Raw genomic sequence first — 27646 nt, 5'->3', positions numbered from 1 at the left:
GCCCCCGCGCCGCTGAGGGTGAAATTTCTGTGTGGGCTTGTGTCCCCCCCGGTGCCCTACAAAACCCCCCTGGTCTGCCCTCCGAAGACGTGGGTACTTACCTGCAAGCAGACCGGAACCGGGGCACCCCCTTCTCTCCATTGAAGCCTATGCGTTTTGGGCACCACTTTGAACTCTGCACCTGACGGGCCCTGAGCTGCTGGTGTGGTGACTTTGGGGTTGCTCTGAACCCCCAACGGTGGGCTACCTTGGACCAAGAACTGAACCCTGTAAGTGTCTTACTTACCTGGTAAAACTAACAAAAACTTACCTCCCCCAGGAACTGTGAAAATTGCACTAAGTGTCCACTTTTGAAATAGCTATTTGTGAATAACTTGAAAAGTATACATGCAATTGAAATGATTCAAAGTTCCTAATGTACTTACCTGCAATACCTTTCAAACAAGATATTACATGTTAAATTTGAACCTGTGGTTCTTAAAATAAACTAAGAACATATATTTTTCTATAACAAAACCTATTGGCTGGATTTGTCTCTGAGTGTGTGTACCTCATTTATTGTCTATGTGTATGTACAACAAATGCTTAACACTACTCCTTGGATAAGCCTACTGCTCGACCACACTACCACAAAATAGAGCATTAGTATTATCTATTTTTACCACTATTTTACCTCTAAGGGGAACCCTTGGACTCTGTGCATGCTATTCCTTACTTTGAAATAGCACATACAGAGCCAACTTCCTACAATTACTCTATACAGTCTGTGAATATTTAACATAGTGGATCTCCCAGGGATGAACTCATTTTGATCTCTCTGTACTTACCCCTCTATTAGTCCGTGTATGTGTGCTGCCAGTATTTTGCTCAGTATCTTGTAGTCAGATCCTAACATGGATAATGGGCGGTAGGAAGCCAGTTCTTCCGAGTCTTTACCTGGTTCAGGGAGGGAGACCAATAACGATTCCTGCATACTCTGCAGTAGGTGACCCTCCTCAAGGTCTGTTGTGTATAATTCAAGTAATTTAGGGGCAAGTTGGAGTTTGAACGCTTTGTAAAATTCACTAGGGAGTCCATCTAACCCTGGTGTTTTGTTGGTGGCTGCTCCTCGGATCGACCCTCTAATCTCCTGCAATGAAATATGGGCATTGAGGTCCTCACTCTCCAATAGGGTTACGTCAGGAAGATTGACCTCCTCCAAAAACCTGCATATGTTGTCTTGCCTAGCAATTTGAGGAGGGTCATATAGTGTGCTATAATATGTCATGAATGCCTCATGAATCTGTGTCTGTTGAAGGGCGAATGTTGTTGGAGAGGTGTGGATTCGCACTCCGGGCATGTGAGAAACTGTGTTACGGAGCAGTCAGGCCAGGAGGCAACCAGCCTTGTCACCTTCAGTATGCAATTTAGCCTGGTAAGACCTAAAGTCAACCCTGCATGGCTGTTCCACTATGTATGTATGCTTGGCCACTGCTGCATCTAAATCAATTTGTGCTACAGGGTCAGTTCTGACTCTATCCTTCAAGGCTTTCAAGGACGCCTCAGTCTGTGTCAGGTTCCTGTGTATTAAGCCCTCACTTCGACCACTGTGCACTGTATATGCTATTTTGCTAATTCAAAGTTCCTAAAGTACCTACCTGAAATAACTTTCATTTGAAGTATTACTTGTAAATCTTGAACCTGTGGTTCCTAAAACAAACGAAGAAAAGATATTTTTCTATACAAAAACCTATTGGCCTGGAATAGTCTCTGAGTGTGTGTTCCTCGTTTATTGCCTGTGTGTGTACAACAAATGCTTAACACTACCCTCTGATAAGCCTACTGCTTGACCACACTACCACAAAATAGAGCATTAGAATTATCTCTTTTTGCCACTATCTTACCTCTAAGGGGAACCCTTGGACTCTGCATACTATTCCTTACTTTGAAATCGTGCATACAGAGACAACTTCCTACACATGTGGAACAATTGCAATACATGATGCCATCATCCCTAATATTTTCATGACAAATTTGACAGTGTACTGTTGACCCGTCTGTATTTGTGCAATTATATTCTGGAATGCTTGTATTCTCTGCGTATTTGGACTTGCAAGCGCTTTTTCAGTATTGCCCCTAAATACTGTTGTATTTGCGCATGCTGTAGTTGTGATTTTTGGTAATTTGAGAACCCTATCATGTGCAGCGTTTGTATTACATAATACTACGCATGGTTTTGACACTGCGTATGACTGTTTGATTTTATCAGCAAATCGTCTAGATATGGAAAGACATGTATGTGTTGTCTTCTTAGGTAGGCTGCGACTACCGCTAGGCACTGTGTGAATACCCATTGAGCTGCTGTTATTCCAAAGGGTAACACCTTGAACTGAGAGCGATTTCCTTGAATGACAAACCTGAGATATTTTCTGTGCGCAGGATGGATGGGTATATGAAATTACGCATCTTTGAGGTCTAATGTTGCCATGAAATCGTGATTTTGAAGTAGTGGGATAACATCCTGTAGAGTTACCATGTGAAAGTGTTCTGACAGGATGTAAAGATTGAGGGTCCTGAGATCTAATATTGGCCTTAGGGTGCCATCCTTTTTGGGAATGAGGAAATAAAGTGAGTAAACTCGCGTCCCTACTTGATTTTGTGGCACGGCTTCTATTGCTTGTTTGAGTAAAAGAGATTTTACTTCTTCCTGTAACAGAGTGATATGGTCTGTGTGGATAGTTTGTGTGGTTTTGGTGGAATGTTTGGTGGAGTTTGTATCAATTCTAGACAATAGCCATTGCAGATAATTGATAATACCCCGTTGTCTGTGGTAATGTTTAGCCAATTGTTGTGGAACATTTGCAGTCGTGCTCCCACAGGGGAGGAGTGGATTGGAAAGGAATGGCACAAGTCACTGTTTACTTTATTGTGAGGCTTGTTTAGGTGTTTGATATTTTCCCCTGCCTCTAGGGGACTGGCCTCTCTCTCTCTCTCTCTCTCTTTATTTGTGCTTTTAAAACCACCTTGTTGGTATTGAGGTTGGTAGGCTGGCTTTGGCTGTGATGTGGATGCCTCCATAGTTTGAGTCCTAAATCCACCTCTAAGCTGGGGTTTGCAAAAGGATCCCCTGTATTGTGTGGTGTATAGTGCACCCATGGCTTTTGCGGTGTCTGAATCCTTACACATTTTTTCAATAGCAGTGTCGACCTCTGGGCGGAAAAGCTGTTTCTTGTTGAATGGCATATTCAACACTGCCTGTTGGATTTCAGGTTTGAATCCTGAGGACGTTAAGCTATGCATGTCTCCTTATGGTTACAGCAGTGTTGATGCTTCTGGTCGCTATATCTGCTGAGTCTAGGATAGACCTAATCTGATTGTTGGTGATGGCTTGCCCTTCCTCCACTATCTGCTGTGCCCTCTTTTGCTGTTCTTTGGGGAGATGCTGGATTATATATCTTTCATCTCGTCCGAATGGGCCCTGTCATATCTAGCCAACAACACCTGAGTTGGCTATTCTCCATTGGTTGGCTGCCTGAGATGCCACCCTCTTCCCTGCAGCATTATTCTTCCTACTCTCTTTGTCTGGTGGGGGTGCATCACCTGACGACTGCGAGTTTGCCCTTTTCCTGGCAGCGCTTGCCACTACTGAGTCTGGAGGTAGTTGCTGAGTAATATAGCCAGGATCGGAAGGGGGTGGCTTATATTTCTTTTCTACTCTAGGAGTAATTATTCTTGCTTTTATAGGCTCGCTAAATATATGATCAGCATGTTTTAGCATGCTGGGGAGCATAGGGAGCGACTGATATGTTGCATGGGTGGAGGAGAGTGTATTAAACAAAAAATCGTCCTCCAATGGTTCACTGTGCATGGTGACATTATGGTATACTGCCGCCCTGCTATCACTTGATTGTAGCCTGTACTATGTGTGAAGGCTTAGAGAGATAGCAATCAGTGTTATTGTCCAGAATGGGGTCTGAATCATAAAGATCCCATGGATCCACATTGTCCTGCTGCGAATCAAATTAATGTGATGGTGATTGCATAGGTGTAGGGCTGGTAGGAGGAAAGAGGAGGAGACTGAGGAGGAGAAATCTGAGGAGGTGGAGGTCTCTTTTTTGTTTTTGGCACTTTACCTGGAGGCTGTGCAGTGTCCAATTCCTCCTGAAAGGCTATAATTTCCTCTTTGGTTTTGGAGGAGGTGCAGTTAAAATTCTGCCAGTTTCTTTATGGATATGAATTCTGGCTTGCCTTTCATCCATTACGTCCATGATTGGTTGTATTTATGAGTCCTCCTCAGTAGTTTTACGACTTTCTCTAAGTGTTTTTGAAAGTCCATGCTCCTCAGTATAACCAGGTCTTTTCGGCTCCGAAGCTGGCTTTCTCGGCATCGAAAAAGAGGAGGTTGAGGACGGTCTCGGCTCTGAAAAAGTATTGAGATTTGGACTGGGAAGATTGGTGTTTGCTCAGTTCAGAGATGGAGCTTCAGCTCGACTCCGATGGCTTCGGAGGCGTGGCCTTTTTCGGTGCCGAACTGGTGGGTTGGTCACCAAGCGTCGAGCCATGGCCTTCCGGCAGTGGAGTCCCCAAAGCCTTATGTTTCGGCTTAGATGGTACAGGGGCAGGCGTACTCATGTGCTGTCCTGCTGTGACCGGTCTGGCCTCCTTGGAATCCTGGTCAGAGTCTGATCCTCGAATGGAGACTGCAGTCTGCAGGATCTCTTCCTCTTCGATGCCGAGATGATCGGAACTTCTTGATGCCATCTCAAGCCTCTGTGCTCTTCTGTCCCTAAGTGTCTTTTTTGACTGGAAGGATCTGCAGGCCTCGTAATTTTCTTCCCGACGGTCCAGGGAAAGGCAGATATTACAGACAAGGTGTTGGTCTGTATAAGGGAATTTAGTGTGGCACCTAGGACAGAATCGGAATTGAGTCCGATCCATGAGGCTTCCACGCAGTCGGCCCGACCAGGCCAGAATTGGGCGCGGGCGCCCCGAAGGGCAAGTAGAGATGTTTGTTCCGACGGTACCGAAGTGTCGATAGAAGGTGTAACGCGATCGAAACAATACAGATGAGAAATGAAGCGTTTTTTAAGGTTTTCCAAATCAAACTATCGGACCGAAAGGAAACGCGTCCGAACCCGATGGCGGAAAGAAAATCTAACATGGAGTCGATGCCCATGCGCAATGGAGCCGAAGAGGAGGAGTCACTCGATCCAGTGACTCGAAAAACACTTCTTCGAAGAAAAACAACCTGTAACACTCTGAGCCCAACACTAGATGGCAGAAGTATGCACAGCATGTGTGTCTGTAGCTACACATGCCATCGAACATATATATATATATATACACACACATATACACATCATTCCATAAAAAACAAGTCAATTTGGACGGGGGGGGTACATCTATATTATTGTCTCCTACCCATAGCAGCATTAACTGTAATCTGATATTGAACTTATCTGCAAGAGTTATTACATTTGTAATTGCATGTGTCTCATCACTGAAGTCATGACCACTGAGAATGATGGTTTTATTGCTGTGGGCAAGGTAGAAATTGCAGTGTCAATCATAAATGATGAACTGGTGAATTTCTGCTTTATGTTTCAATTACGAACCAAAACTTCAGTTTAAGTGATTTTTTAAAGCTACACACAAAATATATATATATCAGTTACTTACCAGTAACAATTTCTCAGCTTGATATTCTACAGACATGCATTTTCTCACCATTAAGTAGTTGGATTGGAAAGTGTTTAAAACAAACTGCTTTTGGAGCTGCTGTAAACCAAAGTGGAGTTATATGATGACTTCTGGAGAAAACTAAACCCTTGTTTCTTCAGCATACTCAAACCTATTCTAGATGTATAAGGTGTGCATAGCTATGGCACCCACTATCTCCCTTTTTGGGCGCTTCAAAATTACATGGGAACCTGAAGCCTGGTTCAAGAGAAAATATGAAATCACCTCAGGAACCAATTTAGGATGGGCTCTCACATTTACATTACATTTGTAAATTTGCAAATTTTGCTTCTAATTTGCACTTATAATTTGCACTTATAATTCAGATATTTAAATTAATTGCAATTAGAAAGGCAACCTCTAAAGCTAGAAACATGTCACAAACTATAGTGGTCCTATTAGTGCCATAAGCAATATAATTAAGATCGACAGAGGTGCAAATGTTGGAGAATGTAATCCTTTACCCCCCCCCCCCCCCCCAAGAATCTTCATAACAAAAAGGTATCAATTTTTTTTTTTTTTACATGCTTTCACTGTGTGCAGCAGAGGCTGACATATTAACATTCGTAACTTGAACATTCATGAAAAAGCACCACATGATCTGCTTTCCTTTTTTTTTTTTTTTATATTGGGTTTTATCAACTTACACCACAAACAGCCACAGCACATTACAGCACTGAACATTGGTGCAGCAGTTCAGGCCTCCCAAACTCCTCTGCGTACAGTTAAAGCTGTTCATGACAGTATGTCATATAACTGAGCAAGCGTTTAACAGTGGGTACAGATTTCCCCCCCCCAATGTATCGCAACTCTGCGTTTCGCTAGTAAGAATGTTACTGCCGCAAGATTCCAGTTAGCAGGCAGCAGTAGCTTGACTAGACCAAGTAGATATACGCACAGTGTAAACTCAAGATGTTCCATTACCATCTATGAGAGAGCGTTCAGCACCTGCTCCCACTACAGACTTATGGGCCCACAACACCAAGCCAGATCGAGAAAGCCCGCAACGTACACAGCCGGGTCCCCACGCAACCCATACTCATATAGCCACTTAGGGCAGAATACATTTGATGCAAGAATTTGAAATCAGTAATTCTAAAATTACATTTGGATGTGAGCATGCCAGTTACTGTGTGTAGGAAAGGACCATCTTTTTGGCATGGTTACCCCCACTTTTTGCCTGCTGTCAGTATGCTTAGTCTGTTTTCACTGGGATCATGTTAATCATGACCCCAGTGATTGTGCTCTCTCCCTCTAAATGTCATTGCTTAGGACTCTGCACACCCCACAATCGGAATACTGGCGGCCCTTACAAGTCCCCAGTATAAGGTACTTAGGTACTCAGATCATTGGGGCACCACGGGTTCCCCATGGGCTGCAGCATGTATTGTGCCACCTATGGGAGCCCATGCAAAATGTGCCTGCAGGCCTGCCATTGCAGCCTGAGTGAAATGGTGCACGCACCCTTTCACCACAGGTCACTGTAAGTCACCCTTGTGGTAGGCCCTCCTAGCCCAGAGGACAGGGTGCAGGTCCCAGTGTGATGGCGCCCCTGCATGAGCAGAGGTACTCCTATGAACTGCAGCTCCATTGCACTGGACTTCGTAAGTGTGGGGGAGCCATTTTACCAGTGTTCTGGACACATACATAATGTCCAGCTACATAATCATAACTCTAAACCTGCGCACGTTTAGTACCAAACATGTCGGATTCATACCCAAATACTCTTGCCAGTATTGTTTTCATGATTCCATGCACTCTGGGGGCTCCTTAGGAGCACCCCCAGTATTGCTCCTACTAGTCTTCTGAGGTTTTCCAGGCAGCCTGCACTGCTGCCACCCATCAGACAGGTTTCCTCCTACTGCTTGACAAGCTCAGGCAAGGGAAGGCAGAACAAAAGATTTCCTGTAGGGGAGGGAAGTAACACCCTTTCTCCCTTGGAAATAGATGTTGCATACCTTGGGAGGGGAAGCCTCCCCATGCAACCGGTTTGCTTGGAAGTGCACATTTGGTGCCCTACTCGCATATACCCATTTGCACCAGTGCAGGGACCCCCGGGCCCTGCCCTCGCAGGGAACTGGACAAAGGAAAGTAGAGTAACCACTCCCCTATGCATCACCAGACCAGGGGTGGTGCCCAAAGCTCCTCCAGGTGGCCACTTGATTCTGCCATATTGAAACAAGGATGTACAGAGGTCCCTGAAAGCATCTGAGTGGCCAGGTCAGGTAGGTGACATCACAGATCCCCCCCCCTGATAGGTGGTCATCTTACTAAGTGAACAAATCCCCCTTTAGGGGATTTTAGGGACTCCTTTGAGGATGGGTCACCAGATTCGAAGTGCAAGACACCACCAGGGATCCTCTGCATCGTTTACTTCATCTTCAGGCCACTGAAACCGCAACAGGAACTGCAACTGGACTCTCCAGGAACTGAATCTGCAACTCCAGCCACAACTCCGCTTTGCAACATTGCTTCTCCAGCCCTTTCCAGCAACGGCAACATTCCCCTGCCTGTGTACTCTCCGGGGTCAGCAAGACCCCAGCCTGCACCAAGAAGCAAGAAGAAATCTCTCTTGGAGTGAAGACATCACCCCCCTGCATCTGCAGGCACAAACTGCAACAACGACCGGCTACGTGGATCTGCTCTCCCCTGGAACCACGTGGATACTGCATCACAGGTGATGTGGTCCCTTTGGTCCTCTCTGCCAGCTGTCCAACTTGAGACGGTAAGCCCTTACCTCTCCTTGCAGGACAATACCCCTGTGCACCTCAGTTCTTGCAGCTACCAAGGCTTGTTTGTTCTCCTCCAAGGGATCCTCAGGCTCCATGTACCGCGGCCTCCAGCACTCTTCCCTGCAAAGCACAGTCTCATGCCTGCTGCTACAGCAACTTTTCAGGTGTGATGAGTGGGCCTCGCTACAACTCCTATGCCTGCTGCCCGTGGGTCACATGTGGGGCTGCCTCCTCTTCTTGCAACTCTCCCAGCTGCTGAGGGTCACCTCAGACTCCCCTCCCTAGGTCAAGTCCCCTGGGCCTTACTGGTCTTCTTCAGCCTTGCAAGATCTTCTCAGACTCTTGCATTTGCCAAGGTTTGTTGGTGGTTTTCCAGTATCACTGACTGACTGCATCATGCACGCCAACATGGGACATCAACTGCAACACTTCTGGAACTCCTCTTCTTCTCCTGTGCTGCACTGCTGACTTACTTCATCCACCGTCGACCTGGTTCTGCATCCACATAAGGGTGGGTAGTGGCTCCTGTTACAACCGGCCAAGCCAACTCTAACTGGACTTGGTCCCATTCTTTTGCAGGTCCTCTTCTGTCAGGATCCAAGTTTGCCTTCTTTCACTCGTTAGGGTCTTGCACAGTCCTTTTCCAAAGTTCTCCTGTGGGTTTGGGAGAAAAAACACTCCTCTCCAGGTCACTGGGGGGCACCCTCGTAGCTTGTGGGATTCCTAGTACCTCCAACTCCCCTCTACTGATTGCACTTCCTTTGGTAAGAGATTGCCTTTCTGTAGGAAAGTACCCTCTTTCTTGGCATGGTTACCCCCATTTGCTGTCTGTTGTCAGTGTGTTTGACTGTGTTCAATGGGATCCTGCCAACTAACACCCCAGTGCTTATGCTCTCTCCCTTCTAACTCATAACTTGTACCACTTTCACCTCACATTTGGCATACCGGTACCCCCATGTAGGACCCTAGTATATGGTACATAGGTACCCAAGGTATTGAGGTATCAGGGGATCCCTTTGGGCTGCAGCATGTATAATGTCACCCATAGGGAGCCCATGCGAAGTGCTCTGCAGGCCTGCGATTGCAGCCTGCGTGAAAGGGCACTACCAGGTTACGGCACCAGGTCACTTTAAGTCACCCCCATGGCAGGCCCTGCTAGCCAAGAGGGCAGGGTGCAAGTACCTGTGTGTGAGGGCACTCCTGCATTAGCAAAGGTGACCCCCACGAACTCCAGATCCATTTACTTGGACTTCGTGAGTGCAGGGATGCAAATTTAAAAATGTACTGGACAGAGATCACCGCCACAGAGAACCTGTGTCCAGCTACATAATAGTAACTCTGAACCTAGGCATGTTTGGTATCAAACATGTCGGAATCATAACCCAATACTGTTGCAAGTATGATTCTATGCACTCTCAGGGCTCCTTAGAAGACCCCAAGCATTGCTATCACCAGTCTTCAAAGGATTTCCGGGCAGCCCAAGCTGCTGCCATCCCTCAGACAGGTTTCTGCCCTACTGCTGCTTGATCTCATCAAGTCCAGTAAGGCAGAACAAAGGATTTCCTTTGGGAGAGGGAGGTAACACCATCGCCCTTTTGGAAATAGGTGTGATTGGCGTGGGAGGGGTAGCCTCACCAAGCCACTAGTACGCGTTTAAGGGCACAATTGGTGCCCTCAGTGCATAAACCAGTCCACACTGGTGCAAGGGAAAGGGGAGTGACCACTCCTCTGTCCATCACCACTCAAGGGGTGGTGATCAGAGCTCCTCCAAAGGGTCCCTGGGTTCTGCCATCTTGAATCCAAGGTTGGTAGGGACCTCTAGGAGCATCTGAGGGCCAGGCAGGTGACGTCAGAGCCCCTTCCTGACAGATGCTTACATGGCTAGGTAAGCCTATTCCCCTTTCAGATCTACTTAGGGTTTCTCTTGAGTGGGTCCTCAGATTCGATGTGCAAGACTCCAGCAGGACTCCTCTGCAACGTTTACTTCGACTTCTGGCCACTGGAACCGCAACTGGACTTCAAAGGAACCGGCAATCTGAAGCTACAGCGACGACTCTGCTCTGCAGCATTGTTTCTCTGGCTCCTTCCAGCACTGCAACATTTCCCCGGCTGTGCATTCTCGGAGGGAGGCAAGCCTTCAGTCTGCACCAAGAAGCAAGAAGGAATCTCCCTTGGAGTGAAGGAGTCACTCCCCTGCATCAGCAGGCACCTACTGCAACAACGACCAGCTGCGTGGATCTCCTCATCCTAAACTGCATGGATCCTGCATCCAGACCATCACAGGTGATCTGAAGTAGTCCTCTAGGTCCTCTCTGCCAGCTGTCCAACTTTGGTGCTGGTAAGCCCTTGCCTTCCAACGCAGGACTGCACCCCCGTGCACTGCGCCTGTTGCAGCTGCCAAGGCTGGCTTGCATCTCCTCCAAGGGATCCTCAAGTGACGTGTAGCTCCAGTCCCCACCACTCCTTCCTGCAATGCACATCCCTCTGCGTGGTTCTCCTGCGGCGTGGGATCCCTTTCTGTTGTGCTGTGTGGGCTCCTTATGTGACTTCTGTGTCCCCGTCCCGTGGGACTCCTGTGGGCGCTGCCTCTGCTCTCCTACTCCTCCTGGACTCCGCTGTGACTGGAACATCGTCCCCTCTCTCCATAGGTCTTCCTCTCTAGGAATCCAAAGCTGGTTTCTTGCAGTCTTGCCTAGGTGTCTTCCACTTACCTGGGTGGGGGGAAGGGGGGGGGGGGGGTCTTGTGTTCACTTTCCATTTTTTTTAGTAGATGGTTTGGACTCCCCTTCAGGTCACTATCATCTTAACTGCATTCACACTGTTTTCTAACCTTTTTTATGCTGATTGCAGTTTAGTAGTGCATATATTTAATGTATTACTTACCTCCTATTGGAGGGTTCCCCTTCTAGTGTTGTGTAGCCATTTTAGTTATAGCTCCATGCATGTTATTTTAGCATACTAGGCCTGCCGCTGTGCACTTTAACCTAGATATATTTTATATGGTTTTGCTTTATTATTGTTACAGTAGCAACTTTTACAGTCTTGTTTTATTTCTCTCAATCTAGCTGTTTTTGCCTAGGCCAGCACTGTGTTCTCAAACAAGACATTCTTGCTCACTCTGTGCTTCTTCCAAGGCTGCAGTAAGATAGGTTACAGATGAATGTGGTTTACGTTTTGTCTCTGACAATCATAGAAAACACACATCGTTACATAGGGACGTTTTCTCAGAACATCAGCTGTTTTATTATAAAAACACTCGCCTGTCCCTTACACGTTAGAAGGAGATTCCAGCCAGAGAACCACGACTGTATGCTGATTGCATCGCTACAGCTGCTTCTGCAGACTTCAGGCCTTTGCTTAGGTATGGGGGATGATGTCTTCCCAGGGGAACCTGAAGGGCACGCTGTGCTCTAGTATAGCGTAGGTAGGAATTAGTCTATTGACTCTAGTGACAATATGGTAGCGTTATTTCTGTGCTTTACTCTCCTTGTCACAATTTTAATCTTGTCATGCTGTATCATCCCTATTGCAGTCCATGCTTTGCTATCTAAGATGTAGTTGCTTCATTAAAGCATTATTGAAATATATACTGCCTCTGCCTTTGTGTTTATGAGACTTATGTAACTGAGAGAAACGAATAAGACCTGAGTGACCACAGCCTCCCTGAGAAACCAGTTATGTCATGCGCTCAGCTGCCCAATCATCCCTGCCTTTGGGCAGAGATGAGGCACTGCTGGTTAGCCGGTGCAAAACCCGGATTGGAGTGACAGGTGTCACCTGTAGTGGGTCAGACTTATTCTCCCACACCGCAGGCAATTCTGCCACGTAAGTACCTTGGGTACCCACCACACCCCAGGCCAGCTTCCTACACTTTCACATTCCACATACTTAGCATATGGTTTGGTCTCCCCGTAGGGCCTTCACTATTAGCTATTGTTCTTACTATTTATTTATATGCTAATCACTGACTTATAATGTGTACATATTAGTCTGTTTACTTATCTCCTAGTGGAGTATTGCCTATACAGTATTTCAGTATTTGTGTTACTATAATAAAGAACCTTTATTTTTGTAACACTGTGTGGTTCTTTCATGTGTTCAAGTACTGTATGACTGCAGTGGTATTGCATATGCTTTGCATTTCTCCTAGATAAGCCTTGGCTGCTCATCCACAAGTACCTCTACAGAGCCCTGGCTTCCTAGACACGGTCTACACCTCACTAATAGGGGATACCTGGATTAAGGTGATAGTACCGTAGGTGGTCACAACACACCAGGCCAGCTTCCTACTGGTATCTTTATAGATCTTTTCAAATAGTGAACTTGAGGGCCAAACAAATGCCCCCCATCGATTGAGAGAGCAAGTACATTTCACTGGACTTCCACTTGAAAACTGGCGATCCGATGCCAGGCATGTCTGCACAGTAAGTGCTTGAGTTTACCCCCGTAGCCACAGTATGAGCAGTGGAGGGCACAAAGTACAGACTGCTGGATATTAATTGTCCTATCCGTAACCTCATTTCTTTGTATTTTTTCGTGAGGTATTAGAGGAGCTTCTCCAGCTGGTCCCATCTGGGCTCAGCCGTACCTGGAGATAAGGCCTATAGAGATAGCAATACGCAAATGATTGGCAGCTTGTGCTGCTACCCTGTTCCCTGCAGCATGTACTCTCATACCCTCCATATCTGGTGAAGGGGTGTAGGAAGTTGGCTCTGTATGTGCTATTTCAAAGTAAGGAATAGCATGCACAGAGTCCAAGGGTTCCCCTTAGAGGTAAAATAGTGGTAAAAAGAGATAATACTAATGCTCTATTTTTGTGGTAGTGTGGTCGAGCAGTAGGCTTATCCAAGGAGTAGTGTTAAGCATTTGTTGTACATACACATAGACAATAAATGAGGTACACACACTCAGAGACAAATCCAGCCAATAGGTTTTGTATAGAAAAATATCTTTTCTTAGTTTATTTTAAGAATCACAGGTTCAAATTTAACATGTAATATCTTGTTTGAAAGGTATTGCAGGTAAGTACATTAGGAACTTTGAATCATTTCAATTGCATGTATACTTTTCAAGTTATTCACAAATAGCTATTTTAAAAGTGGACACAGTGCAATTTTCACAGTTCCTTGGGGAGGTAAGTTTTTGTTAGTTTTACCAGGTAAGTAAGACACTTACAGGGTTCAGTTCTTGGTCCAAGGTAGCCCACCGTTGGGGGTTCAGAGCAACCCCAAAGTTACCACACCAGCAGCTCAGGGCCGGTCAGGTGCAGAGTTCAAAGTGGTGCCCAAAACGCATAGGCTTCAATGGAGAGAAGGGGGTGCCCCGGTTCCAGTCTGCCAGCAGGTAAGTACCCGCGTCTTCGGAGGGCAGACCAGGGGGGTTTTGTAGGGCACCGGGGGGGACACAAGTCCACACAGAAATTTCACCCTCAGCGGCGCGGGGGCGGCCGGGTGCAGTGTTAGAACAAGCGTCGGGTTCGCAATGGAAGTCAATGAGAGATCAAGGGATCTCTTCAGCGCTGCAGGCAGGCAAGGAGGGGGCTTCCTCGGGGAAACCTCCACTTGGGCAAGGGAGAGGGACTCCTGGGGGTCACTTCTGCAGTGAAAGTCCGGTCCTTCAGGTCCTGGGGACTGCGGGTGCAGGGTCTTTTCCAGGCGTCGGGACTTAGGTTTCAGAGAGTCGCGGTCAGGGGAAGCCTCGGGATTCCTTCTGCAGGCGGCGCTGTATGGGCTCAGGGGGGACAGGTTTTGGGTACTCAGTCGTAGAGTAGTCCGGGGGTCCTCCCTGAGGTGTTGGTCCTCCACCAGCCGAGTCGGGGTCGCCGGGTGCAGTGTTGCAAGTCTCACGCTTCTTGCGGGGAGTTTGCAGGGTTCTTTAAAGCTGCTCCTTTGGATAAAGTTGCAGTCTTTTTGGAGCAGGTCCGCTGTCCTCGGGAGTTTCTTGTCGTCGTCGAAGCAGGGCAGTCCTCAGAGGATGCAGAGGTCGCTGGTCCCTTTGGAAGGCGTCGCTGGAGCAGAGTTCTTTGGAAGGCAGGAGACAGGCCGGTGAGTTTCTGGAGCCAAGGCAGTTGTTGTCTTCTGGTCTTCCTCTGCAGGGGTTTTCAGCTAGGCAGTCCTTCTTGTAGTTGCAGGAATTCTAATTTCTAGGTTCAGGGAGAGCCCTTAAATACTAAATTGAAGGGCGTGTTTAGGTCTGGGGGGTTAGTAGCCAATGGCTACTAGCCCTGAGGGTGGGTACACCCTCTTTGTGCCTCCTCCCAAGGGGAGGGGGTCACATCCCTAATCCTATTGGGGGAATCCTCCATCTGCAAGATGGAGGATTTCTAAAAGTTAGAGTCACCTCAGCTCAGGACACCTTAGGGGCTGTCCTGACTGGCCAGTGACTCCTCCTTGTTATTCTCATTATTTTCTCCGGCCTTGCCGCCAAAAGTGGGGGCCGGGGCCGAAGGGGGCGGGCAACTCCACTAGCTGGAGTGTCCTGCGGTGCTGTGACAAAGGGGTGAGCCTTTGAGGCTCACCGCCAGGTGTTACAGCTCCTGCCTGGGGGAGGTGTTAGCATCTCCACCCAGTGCAGGCTTTGTTACTGGCCTCAGAGTGACAAAGGCACTCTCCCCATGGGGCCAGCAACATGTCTCTAGTGTGGCAGGCTGCTGGAACCAGTCAGCCTACACAGATAGTCGGTTAAGTTTCAGGGGGCACCTCTAAGGTGCCCTCTGTGGTGTATTTTACAATAAAATGTACACTGGCATCAGTGTGCATTTATTGTGCTGAGAAGTTTGATACCAAACTTCCCAGTTTTCAGTGTAGCCATTATGGTGCTGTGGAGTTCGTGTTTGACAGACTCCCAAACCATATACTCTTATGGCTACCCTGCACTTACAATGTCTAAGGTTTTGCTTAGACACTGTAGGGGCACAGTGCTCATGCACTGGTACCCTCACCTATGGTATAGTGCACCCTGCCTTAGGGCTGTAAGGCCTGCTAGAGGGGTGTCTTACCTATACTGCATAGGCAGTGAGAGGCTGGCATGGCACCCTGAGGGGAGTGCCATGTCGACTTACTCATTTTGTTCTCACTAGCACACACAAGCTGGTAAGCAGTGTGTCTGTGCTGGGTGAGGGGTCTCTAGGGTGGCATAATACATGCTGCAGCCCTTAGGGACCTTCCCTGGCATCAGGGCCCTTGGTACCAGAGGTACCAGTTACAAGGGACTTATCTGGGTCCCAGGGTGTGCCAATTGTGGAATCAAAAGTACAGGTTAGGGAAAGAACACTGGTGCTGGGGCCTGGTTAGCAGGCCTCAGCACACTTTCAATTCAAAACATAGCATCAGCAAAGGCAAAAAGTCAGGGGGTAACCATGCCAAGGAGGCATTTCCTTACAAGGGGTATCACTGAATGTCTGAGACTTGGCTCTTTTGCGTGTGGTTGCTACCACTGACAGAATGACAGGAATGGACCACTTATGTAGACGCTTTATATTTTTTGACCACCCTTTGGTGGTATAACCCTAGCTCCTACTGGGTCACTGAATATAACCAGTGTGTGGCAGAGCACACCTTTTAGTATTAAGTAGTGTACAGAACGCTGTGTAGAATAAAGTGGTTTCAAAGAGGACATTTTCTTCTGTGGGCTCCTTGTGTAACAGTACCTTGTGGAAGGTGGCAGTCGTATCAATGAGATCATGATAGGTTGTACTGTAATTGGGGGAGGGTGGTTGGGTTTGCAGGATACAGATCGGAGTCTTTAGCGGCTGGTAGGTCTTGGTCATATGTATTTCATGGGTCATCCTGTGGTGGGATATCAAAGTGGCCCCATCGTCTAGGCCTCTATGTATGAATAGGTTGACTCTTTAGGCGAGTATATTGTTGGGTGAGGGGGCAAAGCAGGTGGTGAGGGTAAATGATGTGCAGCTAGCGTGGGGGGGATAGGGGAGGGCTAGTGTGTAAGGGGCTTGTGGCTTCTTCTCTCTTTCTCTGGGTGGAGTCCGTATATCCAAAACTTTCTCTGCTGAGACGTAAAGGTTGTCGGCTCCAAGGGTCTCGGTTCTGATGGGTTAGTTTTCAGTGCTGACAATGGCCTGTGTTTCGATGCCAACTTTTTTGGCTCTAAAGAGGTAGTGGTCGGCTCAGACGCAGTCTGCTTCGTCAAAAAACTAGGGCTGGCCATTTTCAAAGACACCAGTTGGTACTGTAGGAAGCTGGCTCAGTTTATGGTGTACATCTATGGTGTGGCACCGCATACAGAGTCCAGGCAGCCCTCAGTGATTGTGAATACGTGTCCAGATAGCAAAAGCTCTCTGGGGGAAGCTGAGACGAGAAGCTGAAGCTTATCCAGGAGGAATGTAAAGCACCTGCAATACCACAGTAGTCCGATAGTAACTCACTCACAAGAAAGAACCACACAAGTGTTGCAAAAATAAAGGATTCTTTATTACAGCACTACTACTATACTAGCATCGGCATATCTCCCATTGGAGATATCTTCACACAATATATTGTAGTGGATCCTATTTAGTTTTAATGGTTCTCAGGAGTTTAGCTTAGCCTTCTGGCTTGCAGGTCTTTAACCCCATCACCTAGTGACTTTTAACCTACCTAGCCTGCTCTATCTTAGCCTATCTATTTTATTATTTCTTCTAAGATGGCTGCCTCTGTTTAAGTCAGAACGATGTTTTGATTTACGTTATCAGTGCCACTCTGAAGGCGTCACTATCAGCGTAAAAATTACGTGATGTACACATAGGTATTCACATGTCCCTTTCCCACTTACGTGCAACAGGAACATAAGGTACTTTTGGTGGGAATTGCCGTCACAAGCCTGCCCCCTATATATTGTTGGGGAACATACCCGTGTCAGGGGTCCTACAAGATCTGTATAAATACATCTCACACAGACAAGGTTCTCAGAGGGATTCCTACCAGATGCTATTGATGCCATCTATGCTGCACGTTGCCCCCCCCCCCCCCCAGGGAGTCTGACCGATAGCTCATTACAAGGTAACGAGGGTTGGGGGCGTTTCTCATGGACATGGTACTGACATATTAGGTTTATCACCCTAGCTCTTGATAGGTAGCGATTAGGTTCTCTATGCGAGGGATTTTACATTTTTTGCAATATGGCAGGGGATCTTTGCATTTGCGACTCATCTCTACAATCACGATTCTTTTATTATGCATTATCCTAATCATTGCAGCTCATGCATTTTATCATAGATTGCAGCCTTTTCAATAAATATATTGAAAACTTTCCTACATCACCTTTATTGCTCGTGTGTGACTTGCCCGTGTGTGACTGAGACATATTGCTAACATGAGAAAGGGGTAACTTCTGAGATATCGCACTTTAGAGCCCATGCGTAAGGCTGCCAGAAATCACCTTTCGCTGAGTTTTTGGTGAGGTACTGCTTGTGAGCCGGAAGGGTTGGGCCCACAGTTGGGCCGACAGTTGCGACTTGTAAGAATGGCCTAGTCACCTACAAACAAAAGTGCTGTCATCCCTAAATCAGCAGGTTCACCTAGGAGCGAGAGTCCATCTAAGACAATATATACAAAATAACCAACAGAAATAGCATGAAATGAACAGGGACCTAATGGAGTGGGGCTTGGGAGGAGGGGAGGGGTATTGTGGGGAGGGGGGGGAGGGGTAAGAGAGAAACCATATACTAAGAAAGTGGAATGCGAAATAGTGAACCCAAACAAGGTAAGTGTGGAAGTTAGCTAGGGTTTGGGGATAGATGAAAACACTAGAGGTTAAGTACGGTAAGTGTCCCCGGCAACCAGGTTCAAGGTAGTTACCTACTCAATCGTCCCATGGACTAACAGGGAGTAGTGGTTGGAGTTCATGTTATTCTGGACCCTTTCCAGTGGACCACGAGGAAACCATCAGACAAGAAGGTTAGAGAGTGCTCCCATCCAAGGATACCCCCATCCGAGGAAGGCAGGTGTACCTACACCAGGGGACCCGGATGCAGAGGTTGCAAAGCTGGTGGACGCCTCGCATTTTCTAGCTGCTGTCACGACTCGTGGAACCCACGGACTGATTCTAGGAGCTGAAAAGGAAGGGGACAGGGTCCAGTACCCTTGGAGGTGCCCAAGTGGTGCCGGTGGCAATGTCCACCCTCCTAGAGGTGAAATTCCTGCAAGGAGGAGTCAAAAAGCCTTGGCAAGAGCAATAGTCGCAGTGCACAAGATTCCGGTCCAGTGGCAGAAGCAGGGACCCACAGTCTCCCTAGGTGAGGGGGTCATTAGACAGGCATTACCCAAAGAAAGCCACAGACCCACCACCTGTGAAGCACCGCCTTTCGTTGTCTGTGAAACAGCTGTCCCCCTCCCTCCCAACCCTCACCAGCCGGCCAACTTTGTCTTGAGGGGCCTGAGAATGCTGGGGAGAGACTCCTCTCCAAAGAGATTCCTTTGTGCTTCTAGGTGCAGAGTCCTTGTGACCCTTAAGAATGCACAGCCTTGGATGTTGCAGAATTCTTGCAAGATCTAGAGAAATAACGTTGCAATGGGAGCCTTTCCACCGGGAGCAGATGTATTTTTCGGTTCCAAAGCAGACCAGCAGTGGTTCCAGAGGCCAGGAGCAAATGCCTTACATAAAGTTTCTTGTAGAGTCTTGCTTGACAAATCTGAAGGGACACCCTTGGGGGAGCCCTTCAGTAACGCTAAAAAGGGGGTTGGCCACTTTCTGAACTAACCCACCTATCAGAGGGGTCAGGGACGTCATCTACCTGGCCTATCCAGTCAGAAACTTCCAGGGGCCTCTACCCAACTTGTTTCCAAGATGGCAGAATCAAGTGGCCACCTAGCAGAGCTCTGTGCACCTCCCTACAGGAGGAGCTGGACAGGGGGGTGGTCACTCCTGTCCTTTGCGCAGATTCACTCCAGAGCAATCGGGGTTCCTAAACTGATCCAAAGCCGTTTATGAAAGGAGGGCACCAAATGTGCCCTTCAAAGCAGTATGGTGGCGCTCAGAGACCACCCCACCCCTTAGACACCTAATACAAAGGGGGGACGTGGTTACACCTCCCTCTTACAGGAAACCCTTTGTTCTGCCTTTCCGGACTGAGCCAGGCTCGCCAGCAGGAGGGCAGAACAGCGCCAGTGGAGTCAGTAGCAGTGTGCACTGGCAGCTAGACCCCGTAAGGCTGCACAGGCAGAGCTGGGGGATCCTGTAAGGAACCCCCAAATACATGGTATCATTCAACTAGCTCTGTAATCAGTGTAGTTCCCAACATGTTTGATACCAAACATGCCTAGGTTCGGAGAAGCCATTATGTAGTTGGACCACTCGTGTTGAACAGTGTCCACTACATACCTTAAGATGGGTTCCCCACACTTACATAGTCCAGGAAATGGGGCCTGGGATCTGTAGGGACACCCTGCTTATGCAGGGGTACCCACACACTTATAGCCTGCAGACAGTTTGCATGGCCTTCCATGGGTGGCACTATACATGCTGCAGCCCATAGGGGACCCTTGGTGTATTGATATCCCGGACACACAAGCACCATATACTAAGGGCTTACATGAGTGCACCAGTATGCCAACTGTGGGTGTAAAAAGTTACCAAGCGCCAAATTAAGTGCAGCCCAAGAGCACACGTCCGAGCCAGGCGGCAGAACGAACAATCAATGGAGCCAATCACCATGCGCAATACTAGACTTTCTTCTAAGAAAAACATCTTGCACACAACTGAGCCCAACATCAGATGTCAGACTTATGCACTGCATGTATATCTACAGCCACACGTCTCAAACAGAGGTTTACTAGGAACAATACAGAAGCCAACGGGTAAGACCTTGACCTTTGAAATACACTAAATTATTTTTTATGTTTTATCCTTCACATCTTTAAGCTCCTAGAGGGAAGAACAGACTTTGCAACTTTCCTTTCCATAAAGTGGCAAGGTGCGCCTTTCCTCATCTTCAACTACCTAATGATACTGCTCGTAGAGTATATCAATCTGGATCTGGTTTTGGCCTCATTCATGCATGAACTTTTTCAACCCATTGTCATCTACAACATGATCTGCAAACTTAAGACCCCTTTTTGGCAGGGATCGCCTCTGCGAGGAGAAAAAAAAAAAACTAACTCAAGATTCCTTCTGGCATACAGTCCTATATCTTATTCTACTAACACAATGTTGTGCTTTGTAAAGTCAAATTCCTTATTCCAAAGGATTGAAAGGAATGCAATTTCAAGAAAGTAACTGTACTTTGACTCCATTCCTCTTTGGCAGAAGAGAATTCACACAATCTCAATGGTTCAAGAGTGCTTAAGTTCCAACTTAAAAGAAAAACAAACCCTACACTTTCTTAGCATCCTTTTCTCACATATGGTTGTCTTAGATAAAGGCAGAATTGCTGGCTCGAGAGAAAGATCTAGAGAGAGAAGTCCCTATCACAGACATTTCAAGCGCTGAATAGCAGTCTTCTCACAATTAGTCAGTGATCTCTTCTAGCGGCATAACTTAAAGCCATGTTTCCTATGAAAAAAAAAAATGAAAAAATGACGAAATGGAAGCAGGTGACGTGCATAAGATAAAAAACTTGTGCAAAACAAAGCTGAATAGGCAGCAGTATTGTGAAGCTGCAAAAGCTACCCCAGAACAGAAAGAGAATCCCATATTCTAAGATGCTCTGAAAAGGAAGTTAAAATCTACATTAAATGTTCTGATCCTTAAGTAGCAGAATCTTAAAGCACTAAATTTTGACTAAATATCACTTCACATTTAACTTCTGGATAAACAGGACACATTTACACTCCGAGTACTTAACCTGTGATTGAAACTCCATACAAATTCTTTTACTTTTAACATGTATGGCTTCACTCTGCCAGGTGTTCCTTTTATAAAACAAACATTTGTCAGAGACCCTCAACAGCTCTGCTTAGTTTGTGAACCTGAATTCCCACGTAAATTGAGGCTGCCATTTCTTTTTATTTTTATCAATTGAATATTAAGAAGCTCACTTATTAAAAAAGATTAAATCTGCCTCACAGGACGACAAGTAGATGAGATGAAAAGATGTGAAATTTAAGAAACCGTCGAGGTTCCACCTTTACTGCCACACAAGACTCCTTCAAACGGGAACCATACGAATACTACACCCCATTTTCAGCCATCAGTGTTCAAGTATTTGGCTTCACACACTGCATCTCGGATCTCTGGAATGTTGAAAAGCGCTTTCAAAGTTTAAGACTTAAGTGAGGACTCCACTGATACCAAAGACCCAATCAACATCTTTGGATGGCAAAGCCACTACCATTGTCAGCATTAACTTTAATGTGGAAAGAAATAACTCTTAAAGACACCAATTAAGACCCATCTTTCTTCTGAAAAACACATACAGCCCTTTATCCTCCATTTGCATGTGTAGGAATCCTCCAAGCTATTTGTTTCTGCTTTTCAGTCATTATGGTTCCTGCAACTAGATTACGTGATAATTCAAAACCTGGCAAAAAAACAGGACATATTTGCACTGCAAAACAAGGTCATGTACCCAGAAGTGTGGCAGCTGGACAAACGATCCAGCAGAAAATAGCTTTTTTCTGCAAGTGACTGAAACAAGTCCAGTCACATGAGGTGGGGTTACTGCAAGCAGGATCAATTCAAAATAGGAGATCTACAAGGAATTTCACTGATAGAAGTGAGAACCAACAATGGATTTGTGTTGCAATAAAGGACGGATGTGAAGAAAACAAAGGACAAATATAAAGAAACTACTTATTAAAAAAAAGTAGACAAAAAGGCTGGCTTAACACTTACATAAATTGAGAGGAGACATCTCATCCTGTGACTCCCAGCTTCTGTTCACAGCAAGGTGCTCATTGGACAGGTTTACCGGCATCATCTCACGCTTATAGTGAAACTTCATATGTTCTGGCTTTGGTTTCTTGTGCATGGAAGGGGGAGACATGCTATGGAACATCTTCCTAGCTGTAGGGGGTGAAAGTTGTGGAGAACGTGCCATTGGGCTGCCCAGTGGCATGGGCATTTTCTTCGAGATGGTTGGCACTCTGATCTCCACAGGGCTATTGGTCCCCATGGATACAGAGTTAATTATTGATTTGGGCATGGGTTTGGGGGAGGGATTTGGTCCTTGCAGAGGAGAATTTGAAGAAGGCCTGGGCTGTGACCTCCTCTTAAGCAGATCTTTCATTGTGTCTATTGGGGATCCATTCATGTACCACTCCGTTACACCCATCTGGCGAAGATGGGAACGGGCATGGCTAGACAGTCCCTTCCGGTTCTCAAAGTACTCTCCACAGAACTCACAACGAATGTCACGCACCGGTTCTGCTCCAGAGGCTGAAACATGAAAAGGGAGGTTATCAGTTAGTGAGATCACATCCGGGGACATAACTATAAAGGATGGTCAAATCTCATTAAGTCAAGGTGTCTATGCAAGAACAAACAGGAGATCATGCCCAAAGAGACCATACACAATTTCTTTGACTGCTGTAGTCCATTATCTATCTTATGATAACTACACTCAACATACTTTGAGATACTATTTTTTCATTTGAACTGGACAATAAATGGTACAGTTGAGCAGTTCAATAAGATAGCATTAAAACAATTCTGTGGCATAGAAAACCTGTGTCTTCTTTTGGGGGTATATCTTTGTATGTATAACCTCAAGGACCAAGAGATTAATGTCCAAACAGTCGTGGGGCCTTTCTGGACTGATTCTACTAATTTACTTAACACAGGGTGTTTGCCCATTTCAGTGCCAGAGGTTTGTTGGATGTCTGAACACATGCATCTCTTTAATTTTTCTGTGCACACATACAAACTAAGTTACTCAGCAACTCAAAGTGATGAATTGGTCAATACAGGTATCAATATATAATTGAAACTGGAAAATAGAATGAAAAATGTGGAGATGTTTTCAAGTGGGCTAGTGATTGATGCATTTTTCAAAAGCTTCATATAAATAAGGTAATCGAGGATAAATGCAGGGAGACTGGATACTGTAAGGCTCCAACATTGTCCCTAGTGATCTTGTATAAAATAATATATGGCCATTGTGCTGAAAACTCATTTAAAAGGAAGAAGTGACCTCACTCACAGACTGGTGGCATGCTTCTTCACAGGGCCCCCACCTTGTCTAAGCTGACATCTTTCAATTTATGCGGGATCAGTCTCACACAGGTGAAGCTCTTATTACCCCTAATGAGGTAAGGGTAAAACTACTTCTTAGTTAAAAGGGTAGGGCTAACATGAGCTGCAATGAATACCTTAACTCCGCTAGGTATCAACAAATACAAGGAGGAGGCCCTATGATTAAGCATGCCTGTGGTGGGGTTGGGGAGTGGGTAGGGGACTGGCCAAGATAATTCCTGTGTCAATTTGGCATTTCAGATCCCCTCCAGCAAGGCAGATCAGGGGGCTAAAACCACTACTGTGCTCCCTCAAGGGGGCTGAAATACAAATGGTGCGTAGGGGCCAAAGAGGACTTGTTCCATGAAATCTGGCTCCCCCAACAACTAAGCAATTAATTCAGTGTCAGTTTTAGCCTGATCCTGCCCTGTGCCACTCACATGTGGGGTACAGTTGTTATGGGGAGAAGGGGAGGAACACTGGGTGGTAGAACTGCTGCCAAGAGCTTTCTGTCACATACAAATGAAACTAAGCATCTGACGTTTGTAGCAGGTTCTCAGAGGAAATGAAGTGTGGGGAACCCTCACAAGACACACCATCTTTGATTCTTCAAGGGTCCGGTTACTAAAAATGCCTGAGTCTCATAGATCTCCTTCTGCACAGGCCAACTTTGGGCCCAAATACTGCAACCATCCAAATCCCAAAAACGGACATTAACCAAAAAGCAACTTAAAGCCTGAGGCACAGTTGTGTTTTAGGCCTTTAATTACGTGAAATTAACCCACCCATTCTTATGGTGGGGGGAGTGAGGGAATGGCGAGTGGTACGACTTCTGCTATTATCTATTGAACTTCCGTACAATTTGATTCCTATTGCAGTTCAGTCACTACAAATACTTTGGAAGCAACTCCCTCACAATCACTGAGAATTATGGAAAATACAAAAATTGGTGTAGCATAAATGACACCCCTTTCTCTAAACTAAAACCTGTAATAAATTAAAAATCGTACACATTCCTTTACAATCCATACGTTTGTGCTTGATTTTTTTTAATCTAATGACAATTGATCCTTACATAATAATAAAACCCACTGGAAGCTATAGCTAAGCTGCTAGTTTTCAGGATAAAATATTTTTGGGCAAACAATGTACATATCTGCAAGTCAGGTAGTCTTAACAGCACATTTATACTATAGATTGGATACATTTGCCTTCAAGGTTAAACGTATCAGATGAAAACATCTTTGCTAAGGTCTTTTTATTATTTAGGTTCACTACTTATTTCAACAATTCATTTCTTTGTCAAAATCTTGAGCAATCTACAAGTGACCCCCCCCCCCATTGAATTCACAGCAAACCTTTGTTTAATGTAATTTGTAAAGAATGCAAGCAGTATTTCAAGCACTCCACCCACCCCAAAAAATAAATTATACAAATTTGTCACACTTACAAATTACTCAAAGGCACAACTAGGACATGGGTGGATCACAAACCCCAGGTTGCCTATAGAACTTGTTGTTACTTATAGAACCACATCTTGTTGGGGAGTGGCCGGAATGGGGAGGGGTGCAGGAGGGAGAGAAACATTTGGCCTAGATACATACTGCGGAATAAAAGTTTATCACTAATGGGATAAAATAAATTTTAAAGTGTAATATCTGCAAATGGTTAAACGGAAGATGGAGAAATCGCAATCAAAATCCTCTAACAGTGAAAACTGATTCTATAGACTGTTCCTCTTAACTTCAACGGCGGTCTCGTAGGTCGTGGATGTGCACACATGGATGAGATTACCATTGGCCAGAATTGCTAGACAGAGCATCAGTCAAGCACCCAGGTCAATATATTTTGGCCACACCCAATACCGGAACAGTTTGCTGCTTTACTGTCCACAGGCAAACAACTTTCTGCCAGCCGACTGGAGGCCCAAGCAATTGAACCAAGCACCACAAGTAAGCAATGGAAAGGGACAGAGGCAGCATTTACACTTGTTCCAGGAGTGTGAAATTCTTACTTGAGAAGGTCAGGGCATTGAATGTGTTGTCTGTCTCTGCTGACTGTGCAGTAAGTCACAGTCAGTCACAGGTCTAAATTTGGTGAAACCAGCCTGTGCCACGTAAGAGCATGCATCTAGGGCTGACTTGACTTTCGGGCAGACTGGCCATCAGAAGGACCACAAATTAGGCATAGGAAGCGTGGAACGATGGATCACCTCAGTGAGATGCACCTTACCATATTAGTCCATGGAACCATCAAGTCAGCAACAGTGTTTTCCAGATCATCATCCACAACCTTGACAGTCAATCCTCGCTGCAAGAGGAAGAGGCCTTTTTAAAGTGTGGAGTTCAGAAAGTGACATGGATTATGCTCCTTTTTGAGGACATCCGAGATTTAGGGGTAGTTCACCAAGAACCAAAGAGCAGAAGATGTCTTCAGGTTCAGGAGGGTATGGTTTCAGCTAAGTCTCTTAAACACCTTGCAATACTTTGCACAGGGGCAGCAGTGAGCTTTCTGAAGCTTAGAGCGCTACTAAGATCATAAAGATGAAGAATGGGGGACAGCTATAGAGCACAGTTGTTCTGCATCACAGGCACACTGTGCATTTGTGGCGATAGTGGAAAGAAAGCATTCCTCCAGTTGGAACGGATCTTAGGACTGCGACAGAGCACCTACAGGATGTGATAGGCTATATTCCTTATACAAAGGAACAAATTAAACTGAATAAATTTCCTATTAGCGAACAGAGTGGAAGGGGCCCCTACACTTCCCAGCATAACAGGTGAGCAGCACTGAATGTAGAAAGTGAAAATGGATTAAATTCATGGTGCAGCAGCTCCGGATCCCCACACCAAAGTGGCAAGTCCAACATAGTTTGTTTGGCACGTAGGTGGTGATGGTGCAAAGTCTAAGCAGTCAAAGAATAAGAACACTGTGATGGATGATCAGACATGCATGCAGAAATGGGCATTAATTTGCATGACAGTCATCTGAAGAGTCCTGGGTTAACAAAGTTCACAGCTGTATAACTAGTTTTCTTATCTCCAGAATTTGAGACTAGAGGAGACACAATGTAATACTAATAAGTTTTCTTCAGCTTAGGTTTATGCAGATTCACATTTCCTAAACACAGCCGGTGGTTCACGTAACTGCACTAAAACCTAGGAAGGATCTCACATAGGAAAGCAACTCAATGCAGCAAATCAACAATACAAGAAACGAGTAAAGTGTGGTGGCACTTGATCGTTACTGTAATGTTATTGTATTATTGTGTTTTTTGATGTCCAAGAATAATGTGCAAATTCTTTGTTAAATGAACACCATGGGAGACAAATGTCAATCCTAAGACTCTATGAGCAGGTCCGGTTAGGTACTTGGTAACTACAAGCCCAAAGCATCGTGAAGCCACATCCTACTGTTTGTGTTGAACAAGTTACTAACCTCCTGTAACGATTTATCTGGTAGAGACATATTCTAGTTGCAGATTCCTTACCTTAGAATTTGCCCAGTCGGCAGAGAGGATCCAGAGATTTTTCTTTGAACATTATCCTTACACACCGTCAGGTAGCGTCAACTCTGCGTTCGTTGCAGGTGTTGTGGTTGCCATGATGACGTTGTGGTCGTACTTAAGCGCCACCCCAGCCGCTGACGTCATGTTTTTTCACAACTTTCCACAACAGTAGCGTGGAGCTATGAAGAACACTGGAATTGGTGCACCACAGCTAGGGCCCTGAAAGGGAAATCTGTCCCTGGAAATCAGTTCTCAAGCGGGGAGGATGGGTAGGTTGGTAAGAAATCTACAACGAGAATAGGTCTCTACCTGATAAATCGTTACCGAAGGTAAGTAGCTTGTTCATCTGGTATAGACGTCTAGTAGCAGATTCCATACCTTAGAATAGATACCCAAGCAATATCATCCCGGTGGTGGGCTGCAAACAAAGATCATACTAAAAAGTCCTGCAGGACCGAACCACCAAAGTAGCGGTCTCTGCAGACCTAACTGTCCAGGCAATAATGTTTTGTGAATGTGTGCAGAGATGCCTACGTTGGTAACTGGCAGATGTCCAGGACAAGAACTCAGCGTGCCAACGCTA

The 27646-nt window shown here is 46.0% G+C and overlaps 1 protein-coding gene across 8 annotated transcripts in view; it reads right to left on the bottom strand.

Annotated features, from left to right (window-relative positions):
* WIZ (WIZ zinc finger) overlaps positions 1-27646 on the bottom strand; it is a 688842-nt gene that overhangs the window by 174280 nt on the left and 486916 nt on the right. For all 8 annotated transcript variants that reach the window (XM_069231671.1, XM_069231676.1, XM_069231674.1 and 5 more), the window contains one exon: positions 22218-22760. In XM_069231671.1, coding sequence (XP_069087772.1) covers positions 22218-22760 — 543 coding nt within the window. The remainder of the gene's footprint in view (positions 1-22217; positions 22761-27646) is intronic.

The sequence above is a fragment of the Pleurodeles waltl genome, chromosome 4_2 (genome assembly GCF_031143425.1).
Source record: "Pleurodeles waltl isolate 20211129_DDA chromosome 4_2, aPleWal1.hap1.20221129, whole genome shotgun sequence".
Classification (NCBI taxonomy): Eukaryota; Metazoa; Chordata; class Amphibia; order Caudata; family Salamandridae; genus Pleurodeles; species Pleurodeles waltl.
Note: the sequence above shows the minus strand (reverse complement) of the source record. Positions and strands in the feature narration are given on the sequence as shown.